This window comes from Sus scrofa, chromosome 3 (assembly GCF_054392235.1).
Source record: "Sus scrofa isolate SSC_HxYL_T2T_F1_AM1 chromosome 3, Sscrofa_HxYL_maternal_Yorkshire_Landrace_v2.0, whole genome shotgun sequence".
NCBI lineage: Eukaryota > Metazoa > Chordata > Mammalia > Artiodactyla > Suidae > Sus > Sus scrofa.
The window spans coordinates 143,522,693-143,543,009 of record NC_139385.1 but is presented as its reverse complement, the minus strand read 5'-3'; the positions used below and the strand labels follow the sequence as shown (position 1 = coordinate 143,543,009).

The window sequence follows — 20,317 nt, the reverse complement described above, 5'->3', positions numbered from 1 at the left end:
CACTCTGACTCCGTTTGTGTCCACTCCCGACATCTGGGGGGGCACAGAGCCCCACTGAAGAGGATTTACATCAGCCCGTACAGATGCCGTGTGACAGAACTGCTCCAAGAGCTGGTGACTTAAAACGGTGTTTCAAGGCGCTGACAACAAGGCAGTGAGGGTACCAGGGCCCAGAGCTCCCAAGTCAGGGGCGGGCTGTGCTTCAGGGACCCTGCGGGGACACCACCTGCAGGTGCGGGGATGGCACCTCGGGCAGCTGCCTCCCTGAGGGACCACAGGCCTCTCTGACCTGGCGACAGCTGTCACTGTCACGTCTGCCACGTCTTACCCGTGAGAGACAAGTCACTAGGCCCCGCACACTCAAGGGGAGACGGGCTCCATCCCTGAGGCGAGGGTTTGTCTAGGAACCTGTGGATACACTTCCCAGACCACCACAGGAAATTTAACGCAAAACAAACCCTTCCCGTCAGAAGGCGAGAACACGCCGCCGCCCCGTCACCTGATCTGTACAGGCGCTCCTCCGCCTCTGGTCCGAGCAGGGCCCTGGGGAGGCGCACCCCCTGCAGCCCCCACATGTGGCCAAGCTGATGACGCCTCCGTGCAAGGAAGCCCTTCACGGACGTCAGCGGGTCCTCAGCGCCCAAAGCCCTTCAAAGGCGTGAGCACGCGCCTGCCGCTCGACCCCAGGCTGGGCCAGGCCAGGGAGGCCCGGGCGCTTGGACAGAGGCTGCCAGCCCTGCCTTCCCCAGAGTTCTCCCCGCAGCGAGCCGGGGGCGCTGAGTCCCCAGCAGGAGGAAGGCAGGTCGCCTGATGGCCCCGAGGCTCCCCTCCCCCAGGCCTGGCGACAAGGGCTTCTGGCTGATGTCAGCGCCCCTGGCAGGTGAGGTGACGCACACCTGGCGGAAGGCGGCTGCTCCTCTGCCGTGCGCTCCCCCGATGAGCCCGTGTCAGGTCTGTGACCCGCACACGCAGCCCGTGGTTGGCAGCACACAAAGCGACTCCACGAAGATGAAAATGGTGCAGCTTCCCCTCCAAGGCCAAGCCACGTGGAGGGGCGGGTGCGAAATCACAAGCATCCCTCACTGGTCGGGGATGAGGAGGGGGAGGCTGGGGTGGGGGTGGGGAGGCCGTCCCTGGACGTCGTGCCAGGCGGGCTGGCCTAAGTGGAGCCAGTCACCTAGAATTTTCCAACAGCCCCGGTGGCCCATAAGAACCTGCAGACACTGCTCACTTGGGATTTATTTTTTAAGCACACTGGAGAGAGAGAGACACACACACACACACACCCCCAACACGCAAGGCTGAGCCAGGGGCTTAGTCCCCTGATGCAGAGCAGCTGGGCCGCTGCTGGGGAAAGGCAGAGGGAAGTCTTGGCTCAGATACAGTGTCAGCCGGAAAAACACACCACCTACAGGTTGAGGGTGGTTTTATTTGGCGGACTTTCTAAAGACACAGCCTCTTAGTAGCTCTGAGGGCAGCAAAGAGCAGGTGGTAGGAACATCGAAAGATCATTGTTAATTAAGAAAACCAGGAGTTCCCGCCGTGGCTCAACAGAAATGAATCTGACTAGCATCCGTGAGGTTGCGGTTCAACCCCTGGCCTCGCTCAGTGGGTCGGGGATCTGGCGTTGCCCTGAGCTGTGGTGTAGGTCGCATATGTGGCTCGGATCCCGTGTTACTGTGGCTGTGGCTGTGGTGCAGGCCGGCAGCTGCAGCTCTGATTCGACCCCTAGCCTGGGAACTCCCTTGTGCCATGAGTGCAGCCCTAAAAAGACAAAAAAAAAAAAAAAATTGCAAAAGTTCGACTGTAAAAGAGACGCATGAGGGAGCTGAACCTAGAAAATCTCCCAGGAAACAAACACTAAACAGATAAGATATAAATGAACGACACACACGCCCGTCACCCAGTTTACATGAAGGGGGTGATTTTAATGTGCTGTAGTACATACAGGGCAACCCCAAGCCGCAAGCAGAAAATTAAGGCGCTACTTTATCTGGAACAGAGAAGTGGCATCAGCAAGTGAGCGTCCCCCCAACACACCAGCTTGTCCCCCGGCTTCCCCCACCAGCGCCCCCGTGTCTCCTCCCCGGCAGGGCCTGTCACTGCTGTCACCCCCCACACACACACAGGTGGCCTTGATGGATGGGCATCTGCTTAGAGGCCAAGAGTCACGGGGCAGCGAAGCGTCGGCGTTCGAGGCGACAAACTCGCTGGGTTAGAGCTGAAGGCACCAGCGGACCCAGGGCCACCGACCCACCGATCCCGAGCCAGAGAAAAGCGGCAGATCTGCCCAGATGCTGCCGGGGACGAGTCAGTCATCAGCGCGCACTCTGATCAAACAATCCTGAGAGGGAAGCCCCCCCAGCCTCGGCTGCAGCCAGAAAAAGGAGAAAACGGGGGACTTCCTGCAGCCACCACAGCGGACCTGCAGCAGGAGGCCGGGGCGGGCTACGTGGACTGCGCCAGGAACCGCAGGTACTGCCCGCGGGCCTCCAGGTGGTCGGCTGGCCGGTTGTACGGTGTCCACACGGGGTCGCCCACGAACAGCCGCATGGCCTTCACGTAGTTCTGGAAAACACACGAACACGGCCGGCAGCGCTGAGACCGCGGGCCAGGCAGCTCCCCGCTGCCCCTGCTGGGTCCTGGCGCGTTGTCACGGGAAAGACGCCTGCGCCCACCTGCTTCCCTTGGCGCAGGGTCCTGAGAGCCCGCTGCCCACGGGGAGGCCGCCTGGCACGGAAACCTGCAACGTGCTTACCTGTCCGTCCAGGTTCACCTCCTCCAGATAAACTCACATCAGGACCACATGACCCACGGGGCAGGTTATGCCTCAGGCACCTTCTACAGCAGCCAAAGCCCTGGTGCCCCGGTGTGCCCGCCTCCGGGTCACCATCAAGGGAACAGAGCAGGTCCCTGCGCAGGGGCGGACGGCGCTCTGCCGGGAACCAGGCCCCTGCGCCCTGGGAGGACAGGGCCACGGAGCCCAGGGACGGAAAAGGGGGACACGGCCCCGCGTGCACGAGCCCACTCCCCGGGTAGGAGGGAGAGCCGCGACCGCGGGCCCTGGGTGGCCTGACGTCTCTAGATCATTGAGACGCAGGCCCGGCCCCTTCGGGGGAGAAACGGCGCTCTCCTCGCGTCCCTGCCCCGAGCCCGGCTCTCCGCCCCCCTGCGTTTATCTTCTACTCAAAACTTAGACCCCAGGTTAGTCGGAGAACCTAAGAACCACCGGTCTCCACGACGCTAGGGCGGGACGGGGAAGGCCACACCCAGCTGCTCGTGAAGGGCGCTGCCCGTGCCTACCTGCTCGTCCAGCGTGAAGCGGTGGTAGATGCCGGCGGGAAGGGTGATCAAGTCCCCCTTCTCCATGAAGATCCGGATCCACCGGTCGTCCTGGTCTCTCACGTCGAAGTAGCCACTGCCGTCCAGGATGTAGCGGATCTCGTCATCCAGGTGCAGGTGCTCCTCGTAAAATGTCTTAATCTGCGCGGGAGGGGCCGTCAGGACCGGAGGCCCGGGGGCACGGCGGCCAGACCCACCCTGCCCCCTGCCCGAGCCGGCCCGCGCCAGGGGTGGACAGACACCGCTCTGCGAAGGCGACACGCTGGCACACGCAGAGGAGGCAGGAGCCAGAACAGCCGTGAAACAAACACCCACACAGCACTTGGCGCGGGCGGGCAACGTCCGAAGCGCCTCTCTAACCCACTCGGGGCGCTCCGTCACCCCCACCGGACAGAGGAGGGAAGCGGCTCAGAGAAGCCGGCTCACCCGCCCAACACCACGCAGCTCGGATGTGCAGAGACGCCACACAGACACCCTGGCCCCGGCTCGGAACGTGCCGTACAGGGTCACGCCAAGTCCATGCACGCACACATCACGTGACCTGACCCACACCATCACGTGACCACACGCACATGGCATCGCGCTGACCCCCCAGCAGGTCAGAAGCCACATGACCTCTGAGGAGGAGGTCGCCGTCTCAAGTACGCTTTCCGCTTGTCCAAACCGACGTCCACGTCCCCCAGGTCTCCGTCCCTCTAACATTTTGTAATAAAAATACTCAAGTGTGGAGTTCCCGTCGTGGCTCAGCAGTTAACGAATCCGACTAGGAACATGAGGTTGCGGGTTCGATCCCTGGCCTTGCTCAGTGGGTTGAGGATCCGGCGTGGCTGTGGCTGTGGTGCAGGCCGGCAGCTGCAGCTCCAGTTCGACCCCTAGCCTGGGACCCTCCACATGCCGCAGGAGCAGCCCTAAAAAAGGCCAAAAAAAAAGGAAAAAACCCTCAAATACGCAGCAAAGTTGACAGAATTTTACAGGAAACACAGAATAACCTTCGCCGTTAGAACCCAGCCCTACGTGCCAGACCTTCAACCCGAAGGCCCCCCCTTCACACGCAGAAGGAAGAGCAGCCCGTAGACGTAGGCGGACGTGCGGCTCTGTCCTCAGCCAGAGAAGCACTGAGCAGCCTGAGACGCCACTGGACAGGGGACGGCGAGCGCACAGCCGCCACACCGGGACCCCGGCGTGTGGATGGATGGTTGATGTGACGGGGGACAGAGACCCGGGGACAGACAGGGAAGTCCTGAGGGGTCTGAGGGCCGGTCGAGGTCTTTGTCTGAACCGAGTTCGCCCGCTCACACTCACACACACACACACTTTCACTCTCTCTATCGCCCGGCTCACGGAAGGACCCCAGTGCAGCAGCGAGGCCGCCAGGCACCCATCCGGGCTTCTGGGGCCTGGTGCTGGCTCCCAGAAGAACAGCTGGCTCCAGTGCAAGAGCCCAGACTCGCCCATCCAGGCGCGCAGGATGCTCGCAGCACGACAGGGCCGAGGCAGGGGACGGGCCGCGGCGACGGGCGCCCCCGCGCCAAGTCTGGACACATCCGAACGTCCAAACGGACCAGGCAGAAACGGCTGCCAACCAGAAGGAACACGTGGCTCTACGGGCCGGTCCATGAGCCCGGCAGGTGTCAACCAACAGGAGGGGAGGGGAGCCACTCCTGCGAGGCCAGGTCCCCGGGGGCCACTGCCCTGGGCAGCTGCACCGTCTGTGCAGGCCGCCTGCCAAAAGCCACAACGGAGTCTAACCACGAGGAAACCTCAGGCGAACAGGAGATGAACACAGAATAAGGCTCGTTTAGAAAAACAGGAGAAGGAAGCCTGCACGAGGAAGAGGGTTTCACTCTGACCTAGAAGACACTGACCACAGAGCGACCTCACTACCCGCAACAGAGCCCCCGCTGCGTGAGACAAAGGGATGCTGACAGAGACAGGAAACGTGAAATTCCAAGTAAGGACAGACATCTTAACCCCAGAGAACCTCGGAGTTCCCGTCGTGGCTCAGTGGTTAACAAATCCGACTAGGAACCATGAGGTTGCGGGTTCGATCCCTGGCCTCGCTCAGGGGGTTAAGGATCCGGCATTGCGGTGAGCTGTGGTGTAGGTTGCAGTCACGGCTCGGATCCGCGTTGCTGTGGCTCTGGTGTAGGCTGGCGGCTACAGCTCCCATTAGATCCCTAGCCTGGGAACCTCCATATGCCGCAGGAGCGACCCAAGAAATGGCAAAAAGACAAAAAGAAAAAAAAAACAATAATAATACTAAGAAGAGAGAAAATAGACTCATATAAAGTGCACAACTAAAATCATGCAAGGCAGAAAAAGGACTTTTTTAAACACTAAAGGACAAATACAACAAATAAAAAGTTACAAATATGGTACACACCAATCCAGCCACATCAACAACCAATGTAGTGTGAACGTCTAAATCTATCCATTAAAAGACAGACGGGGAGTTCCCGTCGTGGCACAGTGGTTAATGAATCCGACTAGGAACCATGAGGTTGCGGGTTCGATCCCCTGGCCTCGCTCAGTGGGTTAAGGATCCGGTGTTGCCGTGAGCTGTGGTGTAGGTCACAGACGCAGCTCAGATCCCGCGTTGCAGTGGTTGTGGGGTGGGCCGGCGGCTACAGCTCCAATTGGACCCCTCGCCTGGGAACCTCCATATGCCGCGGGAGCGGCCCAATAAATGGCAAAACACACACACCAAAAAAAAAAAAAAAAAAAAAGATGGTCAGAAGAGATTAGAAACAGAAAACAAAAAACTAGATGTACTGTCTGCAGGAAAAACCCACTTTAAACACAAAGACGTAAAAAGGTTAAAAGTGAAGAATCTGGAGAACGAGACCCTAAGTCAACACGGATGGAAAGAAAGCCTGAGGAGTTCCCGTCGTGGCGCAGTGGTTAACGAATCCGACTAGGAACCATGAGGTTGCGGGTTCGGTCCCTGCCCTTGCTCAGTGGGTTAAGGATCCGGCGTTGCCGTGAGCTGTGGTGTAGGTCGCAGACGCGGCTCGGATCCGGCGTTGCTGTGCTTCTGGCGTAGGCCAGTGGCTACAGCTCCGATTCAACCCCTAGCCTGGGAACCTCCATATGCCGCGGGAGCGGCCCAAGGAATAGCAACAACAACAACAACAATAACAAAAAAAAAAAAAAAAGAAAAAAAAAAAAAAGAAAGCCTGAGGCGCTGCGCTACCTGCAGACACGGCAGACCTCAGCGCAAGGGCAATCCTGGGACACAGGCGTGCAGTCCACACCGAGCACCGAGAAAGCGCCCAGGGAAGCGTCTTGAACACAGCGCACCTGAGCGGAGCAGTGCCGCCACCCACCGGACCCAAGTGACACTCAGAGAAAACGTCCACCGACCGTCCACCGACCGAAGAGCACGCTCCGCCCGAGCTCCCCCGACGCGGTCACCCAGACGGACCACCGCCTGACCCACGAGGCAAATCTCAACGCGTGCCAAGGCCTCAAAGCTCCCAAAACCCCGTGGAATGAGACCGACAAGAGACAAATCTCTGGGAAATGCCCGAATAACTGGAAACAGACACGTATCAAGAAGACCGTATGGTTGAGCGAAGAAATCAAAAAGGACATTAACGTGAAGGAGTTTTAAACTAAACGAAAATACCAAACATAACTTGTGTGATGCCACTAAAACAGCCCACGAAGGGGACGTTTACAGAACTAAACACCTAAATTAAAAACGAAGGAAGGTGTCATGTCAGGGACCTCAGCATCCGCGTGAAGAAATGAGAAAAGAGCAAGTTAAACCCAAAGTGAGTAGAAGAAAGAAAAAAAAAAAAAAAAAGACAAGCGTGGCCTTCAAGGAAACAGAGAAACGACACAGAGAATCAGTGAAACCAGAAGTTGTTGGAGAAGATCAGTCAAACGGATTCCCCTCTAGCCCGACGGGGAGGAGGAGGGCAGGCCGCAAACGACCAGGATCAGCAGCGGAGGAGACAGCAGTGGTTAAGGACAATGACGGAACCGCCTCAGTAACCCTCTGCCGATGAACCTGCACACTCGGAAGCAAGGGACGGATGCCACCCAAGGTCGTTCAGGAAGGCACAGACATGCTGGATAGTCCCGCATCTAGTAAAGAAACGGGAGTCACAGCTTAAAAACCTTCCTGCAAAGAAAGCTCCAGACCCACATGGCTTCCCTGGCTCATCTGCCAAACGATAAAGGAAAAAAATACAACCATTTGACACACACGCTTCCAAAAACCTGAAGAGGAGGGACGAGACGGCAGCTTATTCTACGAGGGCAGCATCACTCTGACACAAAGCCCAAACGAAGACGTTAAAACAGGAAGCAAACTCGTGTTATTAGCAGCAAATATAAGGACGCCCCTCTGCCCTGAGCTTCGAGCCCTTACCTTCTCCTCGTAATTTGGTAGTTTGTCTCTGCATATGGTAATTATGTCCATCCAGGAGTAGTTTCTCTCGTTTCGGATTTTCTCTAATTCTGGATCATTCTCATATTTGTCAGCATCCAGCTAAAAGAGTTTAAACAACAACAAAAAGATGCGGGTTCGATCCCTGGCCTCGCTCACTGGGCTAAGGATCTGGCATTGTGGTGCCGTGAGCTGCGGTGCAGGTGGCGGACGAGGCTCAGATTCCTCGCAGCTGTGGTGTAGGCCTCCAGCGCAGCTCCAGTTGGACCCCTCGCCTGGGAACTTCCAGATGCTGCGGGTGTGGCCCTAAAAAGCAATGAATAATAAACCAACCAACCAACAACCCAAAGGAGGCCACGTGAATACGCGGAAACCGTCCCTGCCTGCATCGCTAATGGGATGATACTCCGAATGTATCACCTAGTCCTTTGTCGACCCCAAAATAACCTTTTCTCTCCCCTTCTTTTCCTTCTTTTAATGGTTCTTCCATTCTCCCTACCCTCACGTCTCTCCAGTCTGCTTCTCTCCAACGGTCCCTCCTGGGGGCCTCTGTGTCACCACCCTAGTCCCAGTGCCAGGCGCCCAGGGCAGGTTCTCATGGCTTCAGGCCTGTCCACGTCCCCCCACACATGCCATGTCCTGTTCTTCTGCCACCGTCCACTCCCCCAGGCCAACCTCTCTCCACAGCATCTCTGGTTACTCTGTTTCCCGGGCCAAAAAATCCAGGGCTCTCAAGTAGAACCCAGTTCATCAGGCAGCAGTCAGAGGCCTTCCACCACCTGGCCCCAACTGCTGTTTCTACCACTCCGTCTCTATACCTGCCTTTTAAAAAAATCTTGTCTAGAGGTCCCACTGTGGCTCAGTGGGTTAAGAACCCAACACAGTGTCCGAGAAGCGGCGGGTTCGATTCCTGGCCTCACTCAGTGCGTGGAGGGTCTGGCGGTGCCACAAGCTGCAGATGCAGCTCAGAACCAATGTTACTGCGGGAGTTCCCACTGTGGTGCAGTGGAAACGAAGCCGACTAGTATCCATGAGAATCCCGGTTCCATCCCTGGCTTTGCTCAGTGGGTTAAGGTCCCTGGGTGGCTGTGGCTGTGGCTCTGGCATAGGCTCCAGTCAGACCCCTAGCCTGGCCAAAAAGAAAATAGTTTAAAAATATAAAAGCAGGAGTTCCCGTCGTGGCGCAGTGGTTAACGAATCCGATGAGGAACCATGAGGCTGCGGGTTTGGTCCCTGCCCCTTGCTCAGTGGGTTAACGATCCGGTGTTGCCGTGAGCTGGGGTGTAGGTTGCAGACGCGGCTCGGATCCCGCGTTGCTGTGGCTCTGGCGTAGGCCGGTGGCCACAGCTCCGATTGGACCCCTAGCCTGGGAACCTCCATATGCCGCGGGAGCGGCCCAAGAAATAGCAACAACAACAACAACAACAACAACAAAAAGACAAAAAAAAGATAATAATAATAATAATAAAAAAATATAAAAGCACATTCCCATTGTGGCTGAGAGGTTAACGAAATCTGACTCATATCCAAGAGGACGCAGGTTCAATCCCTGGCCTCGTTCAGTGGGTTAAGGATCCGGCATTGCCATGAGCTGTGGTGTAGGTTGCAGGCATGGCTCGAATCCCACGTTGCTGGGGCTGTGGTGTAGACTGCACCTATAGCTCAGATTCAACCCCGAGCCTGGGAACCTCCACATGCCGCAGGTGCGGCCCTAAAAAGCAAAATAAACTAATTAATAAAAGCACAGGATAAACAAAGTTTCGTTTTGACAGCCCTTTGACTCACCACCCGGAGCAGAACCAGACGGCAAGGGGAACCGGGTTAGAGCTCAGGGAGTAACTTTTGTCCTTTGGATACACGCATTCTTGCTCTTAAACAGCGAAACCCCCTTAGTGCGGTAATTTGATCCTTCTGCGTGTCGGGTTGCAGACAGATTTTATTGCAAAACAAAGTTATTTTCCTCTCGGATCAGACGTGACGTTGCTTTCAAGACGGGACCGTCCATGAGGCTGCGGGGGGCGGCCCTGCGCCCTCCCCGGAGGACGCGCCCTCGCCGGGGGGCCCTGCAGGGACCCCTACCCGTCTCCCCAGGCCGGGCCTTCGACTGGGGCAACCGAGGACCCACCCGCGCCGAGTTCCCACGACAACCCTACCCCTCAGAGCTACACCCGACCCCAACCTACCCACCAACCAACCACCCCGCCCGGACCCCGACCCCCCCCGCTACTGAGCATGCGCGGGGCGCCCGCACACCGCCCACCCGCCGCCGGGCATGCGCAGTGCGCCCCGCGCCCGGCCTCCCCCGACACCGGACCCCGCCGCGGAGCATGCGCGGTGCCCTCGGGCCCCCGATGTGGGCGCGCGCGAGCGCGGGGGCCTTCGGGGCGGTGGTGCCGGGTACCTTCCAGTAGAGGACGCCGAGCCGGCGCAGCTGCTCCAGGCCGACCGGGCGGGCGGGCTCCGTGCGGTGGGGCAGCCGCGGGTCGTCGGCCGACTCGTCCATGTACCAGGCCTGCACCATGGCGGAGCCGGGGGCGCCGCGACCGGACCTCGGCCTGCTCCGGGCGGCTCTGAGCCCAGGCCCGCACCCGGGGCGTTCGCGGGGGCCGCCCCGCCCCGGTCTCCCCGCCCCCGGGAGCGGCCGCCCGAGCGCAGGGAGGCCTTTGTCCCGCGGGGCGGGGCGGGGCGAGCAGCGGCGGGACGAGCTCAGGCCCCGGGCGGAGGGCCTCCTTCCCGCCGCCGGCGGGCTCGAGCGCAGGGCGGGTGTCCCCGAGGGCTGCCCGTCGGCTCGGCCCAGGCCTGGGGACCACACGGAGCTGAACCTGAGCGGGGCGCCCTGTCCCCTGCCACAGCCAGTCAGCTCGTGATTTGGGAGGCAGAGGGGGATTTGGAGTCTGCGAGGCCTGGCCCTCGGTGAGCCTAAGGCCTCCGGCGGACGGGCTGCTTGGCCGGCCCTGTGTCCCAGGGAGTGCCACCACCTCCAGCGCCACACAGGTGCCTCGTGGTGGTGGGTGCTGCCGTCTCCTTGAACACCCAGTCTTGTGACACTGTGTTTTACGGCAAAGAAAACATGCCAAAAAAAAAAAGCTTTGTTAAGCCCATGCCTCGCATGTGGGGGCACCGCCATAGCTTGAAGCCAGGTCAGGTCACCACGTAGAACCCCGGGAGTTACTCGGGGGGTATATTGTGCTCCTGCCCACCCCCCTGGTTGGTTTTGTGTTTGTTTTTTTTGGAACCGTCCACGGCATGCACAAGTTCCCCAGCCAAAGACTGAACCCACGCCACAGCAGTGACGGGAGCCACAGCAGTAACAAGGAGGGATCCTTAACCCACTGAGGCACCAGGGAACTCCTCCCGATTTTTGCTGTACCAAGAGTCTGCAATATTACCTATAACTTTAAATTTGCTTCTTTTCCCCTCTTTTCATCCCATCTCCTTTCCCTAAATAATGGTATGTCCTAGGATAAAAACAAGCTTCTTCCCAATCTTTGCATTTCTAATCAATTTAGCTAATTAAAAAAAAAAGTCCAGCTGCTCAATAAAGCTAGGTTTAGCTCGTCCAAGCAATCAATCTATTTATTTATTTATTTTTGGTCTTTTTTTTAGGGGTACACCTGCAGCACATGGAAGTTCCCAGGCTAGGAATCAAATCAGAGCTGTAGGTGCCGGCTTATGCCATAGCCACAGCAATACTGGCTTCAGCAACATCGCATCCTTAAGCCACTGTGCAAGGCCAGGGATCGAACCTGCATCCTCATGGCTACTAGTTGGGTTCTTAACGCACTGAGCCACACCAGGAACTCCAAGCAATCAATTTAAAAAGCCTCAGGTTGGGAGTTCCTGTTGCGGTGAAGCGAAATGAATCCAACTGGTATCCATGAGGACTCGGGTGTGATGCCCGGCCTTGCTCAGTGGGTGAAGGATCTGGTGTTGCTGTGGCGTGGGCCAGCAGCTACAGCTCTGATTCCACCCCTAGCCTAGGAACTTCCACGTGCTGCAGGTGCGGCTCTAATAATTTAATAAGTAGTATCAGGTTATCTCAGCCATTCACCCCAATCTCTTTAACAAGGAACCAAGGAGTTCCCTTTGTGGCTCAGCGGGTTACGAACCCAACATAGTGTCCATGAAGATTTGAGTTTGATCCCTGGCCTTGCTCAGTGGGTTAAGGATGTGGCGTTGCCACAAGCTGCAGTGTAGGTCAAAGATGCGGCTCAGATCCACCGTGGCTGTGGCTGTGGTGTAGGCCAGCAGCTGCTGCTCCAATTCAACCTCTAGCCTGGGAACTTCCATATGCTGCACATGTGGCCCAAAAAAGACAAAACAAGGAAGCAAGTAACTAGGAAACTCGGGTTTTAACTGGAGCGCTCCGAGACAGCACAGCCCCAAAGCTTACGGTTGGCTCTAGAACTTGCAAAAATGTTGGATGGAAAGCACGCGTTTACTTCGGTTGTGTTCTGCTCCAGCGACGGCACATCCTCTTAGAGAGCCTGCCCACCAGCTGCTTCCTTGATATCCACGGCTTGTCCTTCAAGACGCCACTGGAGACGTCGCCAGCCGTTTTCCTCCCTCCCAAATCCACTCGCTTCCGTCCACGCAGCCCTTCTGCATCGCCACTGAAATTGGCGTCCTGCTCCCACCTTGGCCCTGGCAGCCCGTTCTGTGCAGAGCCTACACTTCAAAACACAAACCAGGAAGGAGTTCCTGGTGACCTAGTGGTGAAGGACCCAGCATTGTCACTGCTGTGGCTCAGGTTCAATCCCTGGCCCAGGAACTTCTGCATGATGCGGGCGAGGCCGAAAAATAAAGACAAATGTTTGCTGAACAGAAATGGAAAGGGCGTGATGAGAAGCCTTCTGAATGGCCTTCTGGGAGGTACAGTGCCTGCCCTCCGGATCTGCTCTGGTGCCCCCTTTGTCACTCCCTGGAAAACGGTGACAGCACCATGTGCTGCGTGACGCTGTCCCGTCCACCTCTCGCAACACCCCCTGCCCCGTCCCGGCTGGGGAGACACGGCTTATCAGCCACATTTCAAAGACGCGACCACTGGGGTGCAGACAGCTCAGCTAACTTGCTCAAGGCCAGGAAGTTGCAAGGCAGGGGTTTGAGCTCAGGGAAAGCACCTAGCCCCAAGGTTCTGTCAGTGTAGACAGGGCCGCTGAAACACGGCTCAGGCAGTAACGATGCTGGTCTCGTTTGGCTGGGGAATTACTGCACCTCGGAAGAGGGAGAGAACTGTTTTCTGCGGTAAGAAAGCAAACTGAGGGAAAGCAGGATGATTGGGGTGCCCTGGAGGCTGTCCCGGAACCCAGCGCCTGCGCCAGAACCAGTTCAAGCCTCGGGGTCAGATGGGAAGAGCCCACCCTCCTCACGTGACCGCTGGGGGCTCAGGGGACGGCTCTCTGAAGGGGAGTCCTTTGAACTCCTCGAGAATAACCAGCAGCAGCCCAAGAATGTACTTTGTGGCCAGAATTTATCACCTGAATGTCGACTTAAGGAAAAACACACAGCCTGAGGCTGTGACTCTCTCTACTCAGGGTCTCACTGAGGACTTGGGCCAGGAGAGGCGCCGCGGGCTGAGGGATCGGCCCGGGCAGGTGCCCGCGGGCAGCACACGCTGGGTCAGAGGTCACTGCTGGTCCCAGCGCAGGCAACTCAAGCTCACGACTCGGTGCTTTTCTGTGTGGGGGAGGCGCACGCATCCGGGCCTTTCAAGTCCTTCCGGAGGCTGACCTCTAAGGGCCCGAGGGGGCGGCTGTCCCCTGTTCCTCCCGAATTCCTCCCCCGTCCTGCCGGCAGCGACTGCGGTGGCCGAGGACCTCGTCCCTGCAGAGCTGGGCGCTGAGCGGCCGTCTCTGTTCCCGGACGAGGGTGATGAGAGGTTTCGAAAGACCGATGGTCCCCTCGAGGCAGCCCTGCCTGCGACCCTTCCATCCAGGCTTGAGAGGCGCTCCCAGGGGCCACGTGCAAAGCACACCGGGGCTGCGACGGGGTAGCCGGGAAAGAGCGGAGTGTTGAGCCCCGGAGGACGTGGACAGGCGCCGACACGGGGGGCAGCCGGCCCTCTGGGAAGGGCTGGGGGAAACCTCTGGGCTTCGTGGGCCGGGAGGCAAAATGCAGACTGCCGGGCGGGCCTTCAACCACAACCACGTCTTACTTTTTTGATCGTTTGTTGGCCGCAGCTTCGGGATCAAACCCGAACCACAGCAGTGACCGTGTCCCTCAGCCACCAGAGAACTCTCAACAGTAACCACTTCAGCACATAAACACCGTATTCGCGGCCCGTGAAACATCCAAGATCAGGCACCGGGCGGTGCACGACCCGGCCGCACCCCATTCCGGACGCTGCAGCTTCAGCTGATCATCCAGTTCTTTCCTCTCCTCGCCGCCAGGAAGCGCTGCCGCGGGTCACGCCTGCGCCCGCCCTGGGCTCCCGAGAGCAGCAGGCAGGGTGCTGCGTTCTGCGCAGGCCCCCACACGCCGGGGCACGAGAAGGGGGGCGGGGGCCCTGGGGGCTGAGTGTGCCCTTACAGGAGGGAGCCCACGTCGCTGTTATTCTGGGCAGGAAGCACGCCTGCTCTTTGCTCCAGGCGTGTACGCCTCCCTGAAAGGAGGTTCTGGAAGAAAGCCAGGGCCTCAGCCTGGATGTGCGGAGACATTGGAGCCCCACGGCATCGTCTCCCAGTTCCTCTGCAGAAGGTTCCTCGTGGCTGCACTCATGGACACGGCTGGGGAGCTGTCCCAGCCGCCCACGTCCTGCAGGCCGGACACGTGAGCCCGGTGAGGCTGGTCCCCTGCTGGGCGTCTCACGAGGCTGCAGTCAAGGGGTCACGAGGGCTGTGGGTCCTCTTCCAGGCTCATGTGGTTGTTGGCAACCCTCGCTGTGAGTCTGAGACACCGTTTTTTGATGCGGGCCGTCCGCCAGGAACTGCTCTCGGTATTGGAACGCTGGCCTCTGTGCCCCTGGTGCTGGAAGTGACCCACAGCACAGAGGCTTCCTTCCCCAAACCCGCAGCTTCTCATCCCTCGAATCCCATCATCTGGGAAGACTGCACCTGATGCGTCCAGACTCACCAAAGACAACCTGCTGACTGACTCAGAGTTGGGAGGCCGGGCCCTTAGTTAACCCGCAAAGCCCTCTCACTTTTTTCTTTTCTTTTTTTTTTGGCCATGCCCACAGCCCGTGGAAGTTCCTGGGCCAGGGATGGAACCTAGTCCACAGCAGTGACCTGAGCCGCTGCAGGGACAACACTGGATCCTTAACCTGATGTGCCACAAGGAAACTCCAAAACCCTTTCACTTCTGTTGTGCAATTTAGCCACTGGTCACGTTCATAATCCACCCACATTCAAGGGTCCGGCACAGGGCTTTTTCCCCGGGGGGCACGCGTGGAAGGCTGCCGACCCCCCTAAGAAGTCCACTCTCCTTACCGCCGCAGTGCCGGACTAGAGCAGGACACGGTTTAAAAGCAGTGGCCCCTCTCTATCTTTTAGGCGTAACCACAATGAATAAATATCACCCTTCAATGGAATTAAAATTCTTAATATGACCGACTAGGGAAACCTCTGAAAACCAACTCCGTGAAGACAAATAGAATAACCCGACGTTTGCTCACAGCGTAGCATTTCCTGAAGTGTCTGGATAAACCGCACAAAGCGATCGCAGTTTTCTTTCCTCGAGGGGAGGCTTCTGCTCCACAGCAGGTGTCACAGCGTCGTCAGTAAGGGCTGTTTGTTTAACATTCTGCTTCTGTTCCCTCAACCCCGCGAGCGGCTGCAAAGTCAGGTCACACTCTGCCCAGGGATGAGTCACCCAGCGGCTGGTCCCACTGCCTGGAGCCCTGGGCAAAGCCACTGACCCACGTGCTGTTCCCTCCTCGGGGGAGGAGAGAGGAGGAGAGAATGAAAGACGATGGAGTGGCTGCTTAAACCGGCGGGAACCCCCGCCTCGGGGGGAAATGTAACTGAAGCAAAGTACAGCTTTTTCCAAGGAGAAACGGGGTGACGGGGTCAGTATACGGAGCCGCTCAGCAGCAGCGTGACGCCGACGTGGAGGGCGAGTTTGGGGCTGGGAGGAGGGCACGGGCTCGGGAAGCGGGGGGAGTCCCGAGGAGCCTGGGCACCACACACAGGCTCTCCAGGCGCTTCTCAGATGCCCCTCCCTGCGCCTGGCTCCCGGGGCAGACGCTGACTCGCGCTGGTACCCCCGCCCCCAGGCGCCAGGGGAGCGACGACGAAACAGAGATGGGCAGCCCTGCGAAGAGAGGGGTTTAGCCTTACTGGCCTTTCTCTCCGGAAGACGGACTCCGGCAAACACCGAGGGAAGCGCCGGAGAAACACCGATGATGGCCCAGGCCCAGAAACCTTTGTTTCCCCGGACCTAACTCGTTACACGTCAACTGATAAAACAATCTGGACAAGAACAGGCCTCCTCGGCCAAAAAAAAAAAAGTAGTTCCATACTTAGCCTCCCTATGTATTCAACCCCCCAAGACCCTCGACGCAGTGGCCCGGCCTTGTTCTAAGACCAACGGTGGCCCCTCCCCGCCTAACGAAGGTGCCCTGGCTCGGCCCTGGCTCTGTCGCGAGCGTCTCCCCTCGTCCTCCCGCCCCCAGGGCCCCTTCATCCTGGGCTTCCAGACCCTCGGGCCCAGTGCTGAAGCCGCTCTGCTCGGGCCTGTCTCCGGCGTCACCCGCGCCTCGCCCTGCCAACAGCAGGACCCCAGGGCCGTTTCCTGCCGTGACTTCTGGCCAGTGGCACTCCTGGGTTAGCCTCTGAAAACGCAGTTACGTATTAACTCCCCTAAACAGAACGATGCCAACATCACATGTTAACAAGTAACATTTTTATGAAAAATAGTCGTATTTTACAAGTAGAAAAATAAGGAGGCACGGCGCCTTTTACATTTTACACAGCTCTTTATTGTCTGCTTAGGAAGAAAGGGGATTCTCGCATCTGCCTCTAGGTCCCATCTCTTGGTATATGTTATTCTGGTTGAACTGTATGAAGACTATCCAGCCGCACAGAGATACGTGGTTGGAAAAAGGAGTGTTTTGTTTTAATGGCTGCACCTGAGGCATGTGGAAGTTCCCCGTCCGAGGATCCACCCTGCGCCTCTGCAGTGACCCGAGCCACTGCAGTCCGGCTCTTAACCCACTGCACCGCAGCGGGAACTCCCGGGAGGAGTGTTTGAATAGCCTCTGGATGGCTGCAATATTCATCTTTGATGCTGCACCGAAACTCGACAGTGGTGGTTTCCTAAAGGTTAGCTGCACTGTGGCACCTGGCAGTCCAGCGACGGCTGCAGACTCTTGTACTCTGAACAGCTGGTGTGAACGTGATTTGGGAACCGCATGCGTTAATCATTTTGAGACTACTGATTCACAAAGTTCCGTCTCTCTTCCAAATGTCAACCCATTCCGGTCTATGATACCCACCGGCCTCATCAGCAAAGTCTGGGAGGAGGAAAGCCCCCAGGGTCACGGGGCAGATACAAGTTTTACAAAGTTTGAATTTTGTTTTGAAAGCTTGAATTGTGCCCTTGACGATAAACGCTGTCTGTTGCTCTCTTAAAAGACAGGCTCACCTGGGAGGTTCCTAGTGGCCTAGCAATTAAGGACTTGAGGAGTTCCCGTTGTGGCGCAGTGGTTAATGAATCTGACTAGGAACCATGAGGTTGCGGGTTCGATCCCTGGCCTTGCTCAGCGGGTTAAGGATCCGGTGTTGCTGTGAGCTGTGGTGTAGGTCGCAGACGTGGCTGGGATCCTGCGTTGCTGTGGCTGTGGTGTAGGCCAGTAGCCTGGGAACCTCCACATGCCGCGGGAGCGGCCCTAGAAAAGGCAAAAAAAAAAGACCAAAAAAAAAAAAATTTAAGGACTTGGCATTGTCACTGCTGTGACGACTGCTGGCTCAGGAACCTCCACATGCCACGGGCATAACCAAAAAAAAAAAAAAAAAAAAGCTCACTTGGTTCATTTTTGGAAAAACATCGGCCCCACAGCCTGCCTGGAATCACCGTAGTTATCTGGTGGCAAGTGGGGCTTGCAGCTCAGTCACACAAGAGCTTTCCCTCAAAATGACAGTGCTGGGCAGACAGGAGCGGTGCTTTCTGAATGCCAGTCTGGGCCAGAGGCTCCTAAAAACATGGCTACTTGGGTCGAGACTGATGCAGTTAATAGTTTCTACTGCTTCCTCGGAGCATATTCTCAAGAGAAACCAGGCTTCGTTTTGCTTTGTCTTGTTGTCAAGAACACGATCCCTGCTGGTGGCGGTGGGCGGCAGCCCGACGCTCGCTCAGGCACCAACAGCTCAGCCCACCGGCCCTCACGCCGTCCTGCAGCCCCTGAGGAGGAGGCACGCAGCTCGCATCCCCCCCAGGGGGCTCTCGCTCAGGGCACCTGCCCCTTAAGGATGCCGCTCCCTGCAGCAGATACCAACTACTCTGTATCCAACAGCCACGCAAACAAGGAGATGGCACAGCACAGGGACTGACACCTGCCAACCTGTCATAACCTGTAACGGGGTATAACCTGCAAACTGCCGAGTCACTTTCCCTGTACCCCCGGAACTAACCAGTGTTGTAAGTCAGTTATACTCCAACTAAAAAACGACGACGCAGCTGTCAGCTCTATTGCCCAAGCGCCTCAGGTCCCAGTTGACAGAAATCCAAGCTGCTTTAGCGACAACAAACAGCAGCGGTCCGGGCCCAGGTTCCTGGGAAGGGTTAGAACGTCCGTTGCCTGGACACGATTGCGTTTGGGCTCAGAGGCGTGTAAGAGCGCTGTCTGGCTCCGTCTCTCTGTCTCATCACATCCCAACTCGCCTCTGTGCTTTGGCTTGCTCCTCATCCACGGAAGCGAGTTTTCCGCACGTGGTAGGAAACAGCCACCAGTAGCTCTGAAACCAGGTTTGCCTGTAATTCAGGGAAAAGGAGCTCTTGAGGTCTGGGTGTCCAGGCTCACAGAGGTTTCCAGGTGGCCCGGCGGGAGCCCTGCGTCCAGGCTGCGGGAGCCCGAGGTCCGGCCGTGGCTCAGCGGGCGGCTGTCAGGGAGGCCCCGAGCCCAGCAGCCCCTCAGAGCCTCGGGACGGGCAGGGAGAGAGCCCGGCCCAGGAGAGAAAAGCTGGGCAGACAGCATGCGGCGCTCACAGCGGCGCTCACAATGCCAGGCGCTCACAGCGGCGCTCACAATGCCAGGCGCTCACAGCGGCGCTCACAATGCCAGGCGCTCACAGCGGTGCTCACAATGCCAGGCGCCCGGCTCTGGGAGCTTCTAATGAAGAGGGGGTCAAAGGCGGGCAGAACGGCTTCCTGCCCCAGGGGGAGCCTGTGTCACAACCCCTTTCCTGTCACGGCCAAAACTGAGGGATGCCTTTTATTTATTGATTTTTGCCTTTTTAGGGCTGCACCCTCGGCATGTGGAGGTTCCCAGGCTAGGGGTTGAATCGGAGCTGCAGCTGCTGGCCTGCACCACGGCCACAGCAATGCCAGATCCGAGCCCCGTCTGCGACCCACACACACCACAGCTCACGGCAACGCCGGATCCTTCACCCACTGAGCAAGGCCAGGGATTGAACCCGCAACCTCATGGATACTAGTCGGGTTCGCTACTGCTGAGCCATGATGGGAACTCTTGAGTGATGCTTTTTAAACAGAAGAACCTGGAGGGCTTTCTGGAAAATACGGAAAATGTCCAGGGAGAATGAACATAATAAGTAGAGGAGTTAATGGCAACAGCTGGGAGTGGCAAAGTGACCGGAGTAAAAGCGCTGCTCTGGGAGCTTTTTATTGGCCTTTTAGGGCTGCACCTGCGGCACATGGAAGTTTCCAGGCTGGGGGTCAAATTGGCGCTGTAGCCGCCAGCCTACACCACAGCCACAGCCACGTGGGGTCCCAGCCGTGTCTGCGACCTACACCACAGCTCACGGCAACACGGGATCCTTCACCCACAGAGCGAGGGCCGGATCAAACCTCGTGGATACCCATCGGGTTGTTCACCCACGGAGCCATAACGGGAACGCCTTCAGGAGCCTTTTAAAAGAGGAGCTGGGAATAAAGGTTTGCTGTGAAACCCCAGGGCCATCCAGCAGTGGAGGAAGAGTCAGCAGTAGGGCCACCGAGAGAAGCCAGTGGGACGCCCCGCGCCCCCGCCCAAGCCCAGAGGACCCTGCAGGTTCGCTCGCCCTGCAGGGAAGCCTGCAGAACGAAGCCGGGTGACAGGCAGGTTAAAGAAACGGTCCTCTTGCCGTGTGTGTATTTGAACAAGTCCGATACTATAGTATTTGAATTGAGAAACAAGCCGTCTGCGCATGGACGCTGCTCTCCCTGCAAAAGGGAGCCGGCGTCTGGATTTCCTACCGAAGCAGCAGTGTTTGAAACGGCTGCCTAGAGGCCACAGTCAGCAAAGTTGTGTTCAAACTAATTAACGGGAAAATCTTTCTCTGGGGTCTTCACACATCTTTGCGACGAGGGAGAAGAGCCCCGCACGGCTGTGGGCCCTTCCTCCTGAGGGGGAGATGCAGGCTTATTTACAGCGTTGCAGCCGCGGGTCCCGAACCTGTGTGCCTCCAGGGTGAAAATAAGCCC

General features: G+C 57.9%; 1 protein-coding gene across 2 annotated transcripts; it reads right to left on the bottom strand.

Annotated features, from left to right (window-relative positions):
* Positions 1–1,902: 1,902 nt before the first annotated feature.
* On the bottom strand, positions 1,903–10,310 carry ADI1 (acireductone dioxygenase 1). 2 transcript variants are annotated; one of them, XM_085015751.1, is made up of 4 exons: positions 9,524–9,930; positions 7,721–7,840; positions 3,304–3,483; positions 1,903–2,568 (listed from the first exon to the last, which is right to left on the bottom strand). In XM_085015751.1, exons 2-4 carry the CDS (start codon positions 7,769–7,771, stop codon positions 2,449–2,451), a joined length of 351 nt encoding a protein of 116 aa, XP_084871877.1. In that variant the 5' UTR covers positions 7,772–7,840; positions 9,524–9,930; the 3' UTR covers positions 1,903–2,448.
* Positions 10,311–20,317: the final 10,007 nt, after the last annotated feature.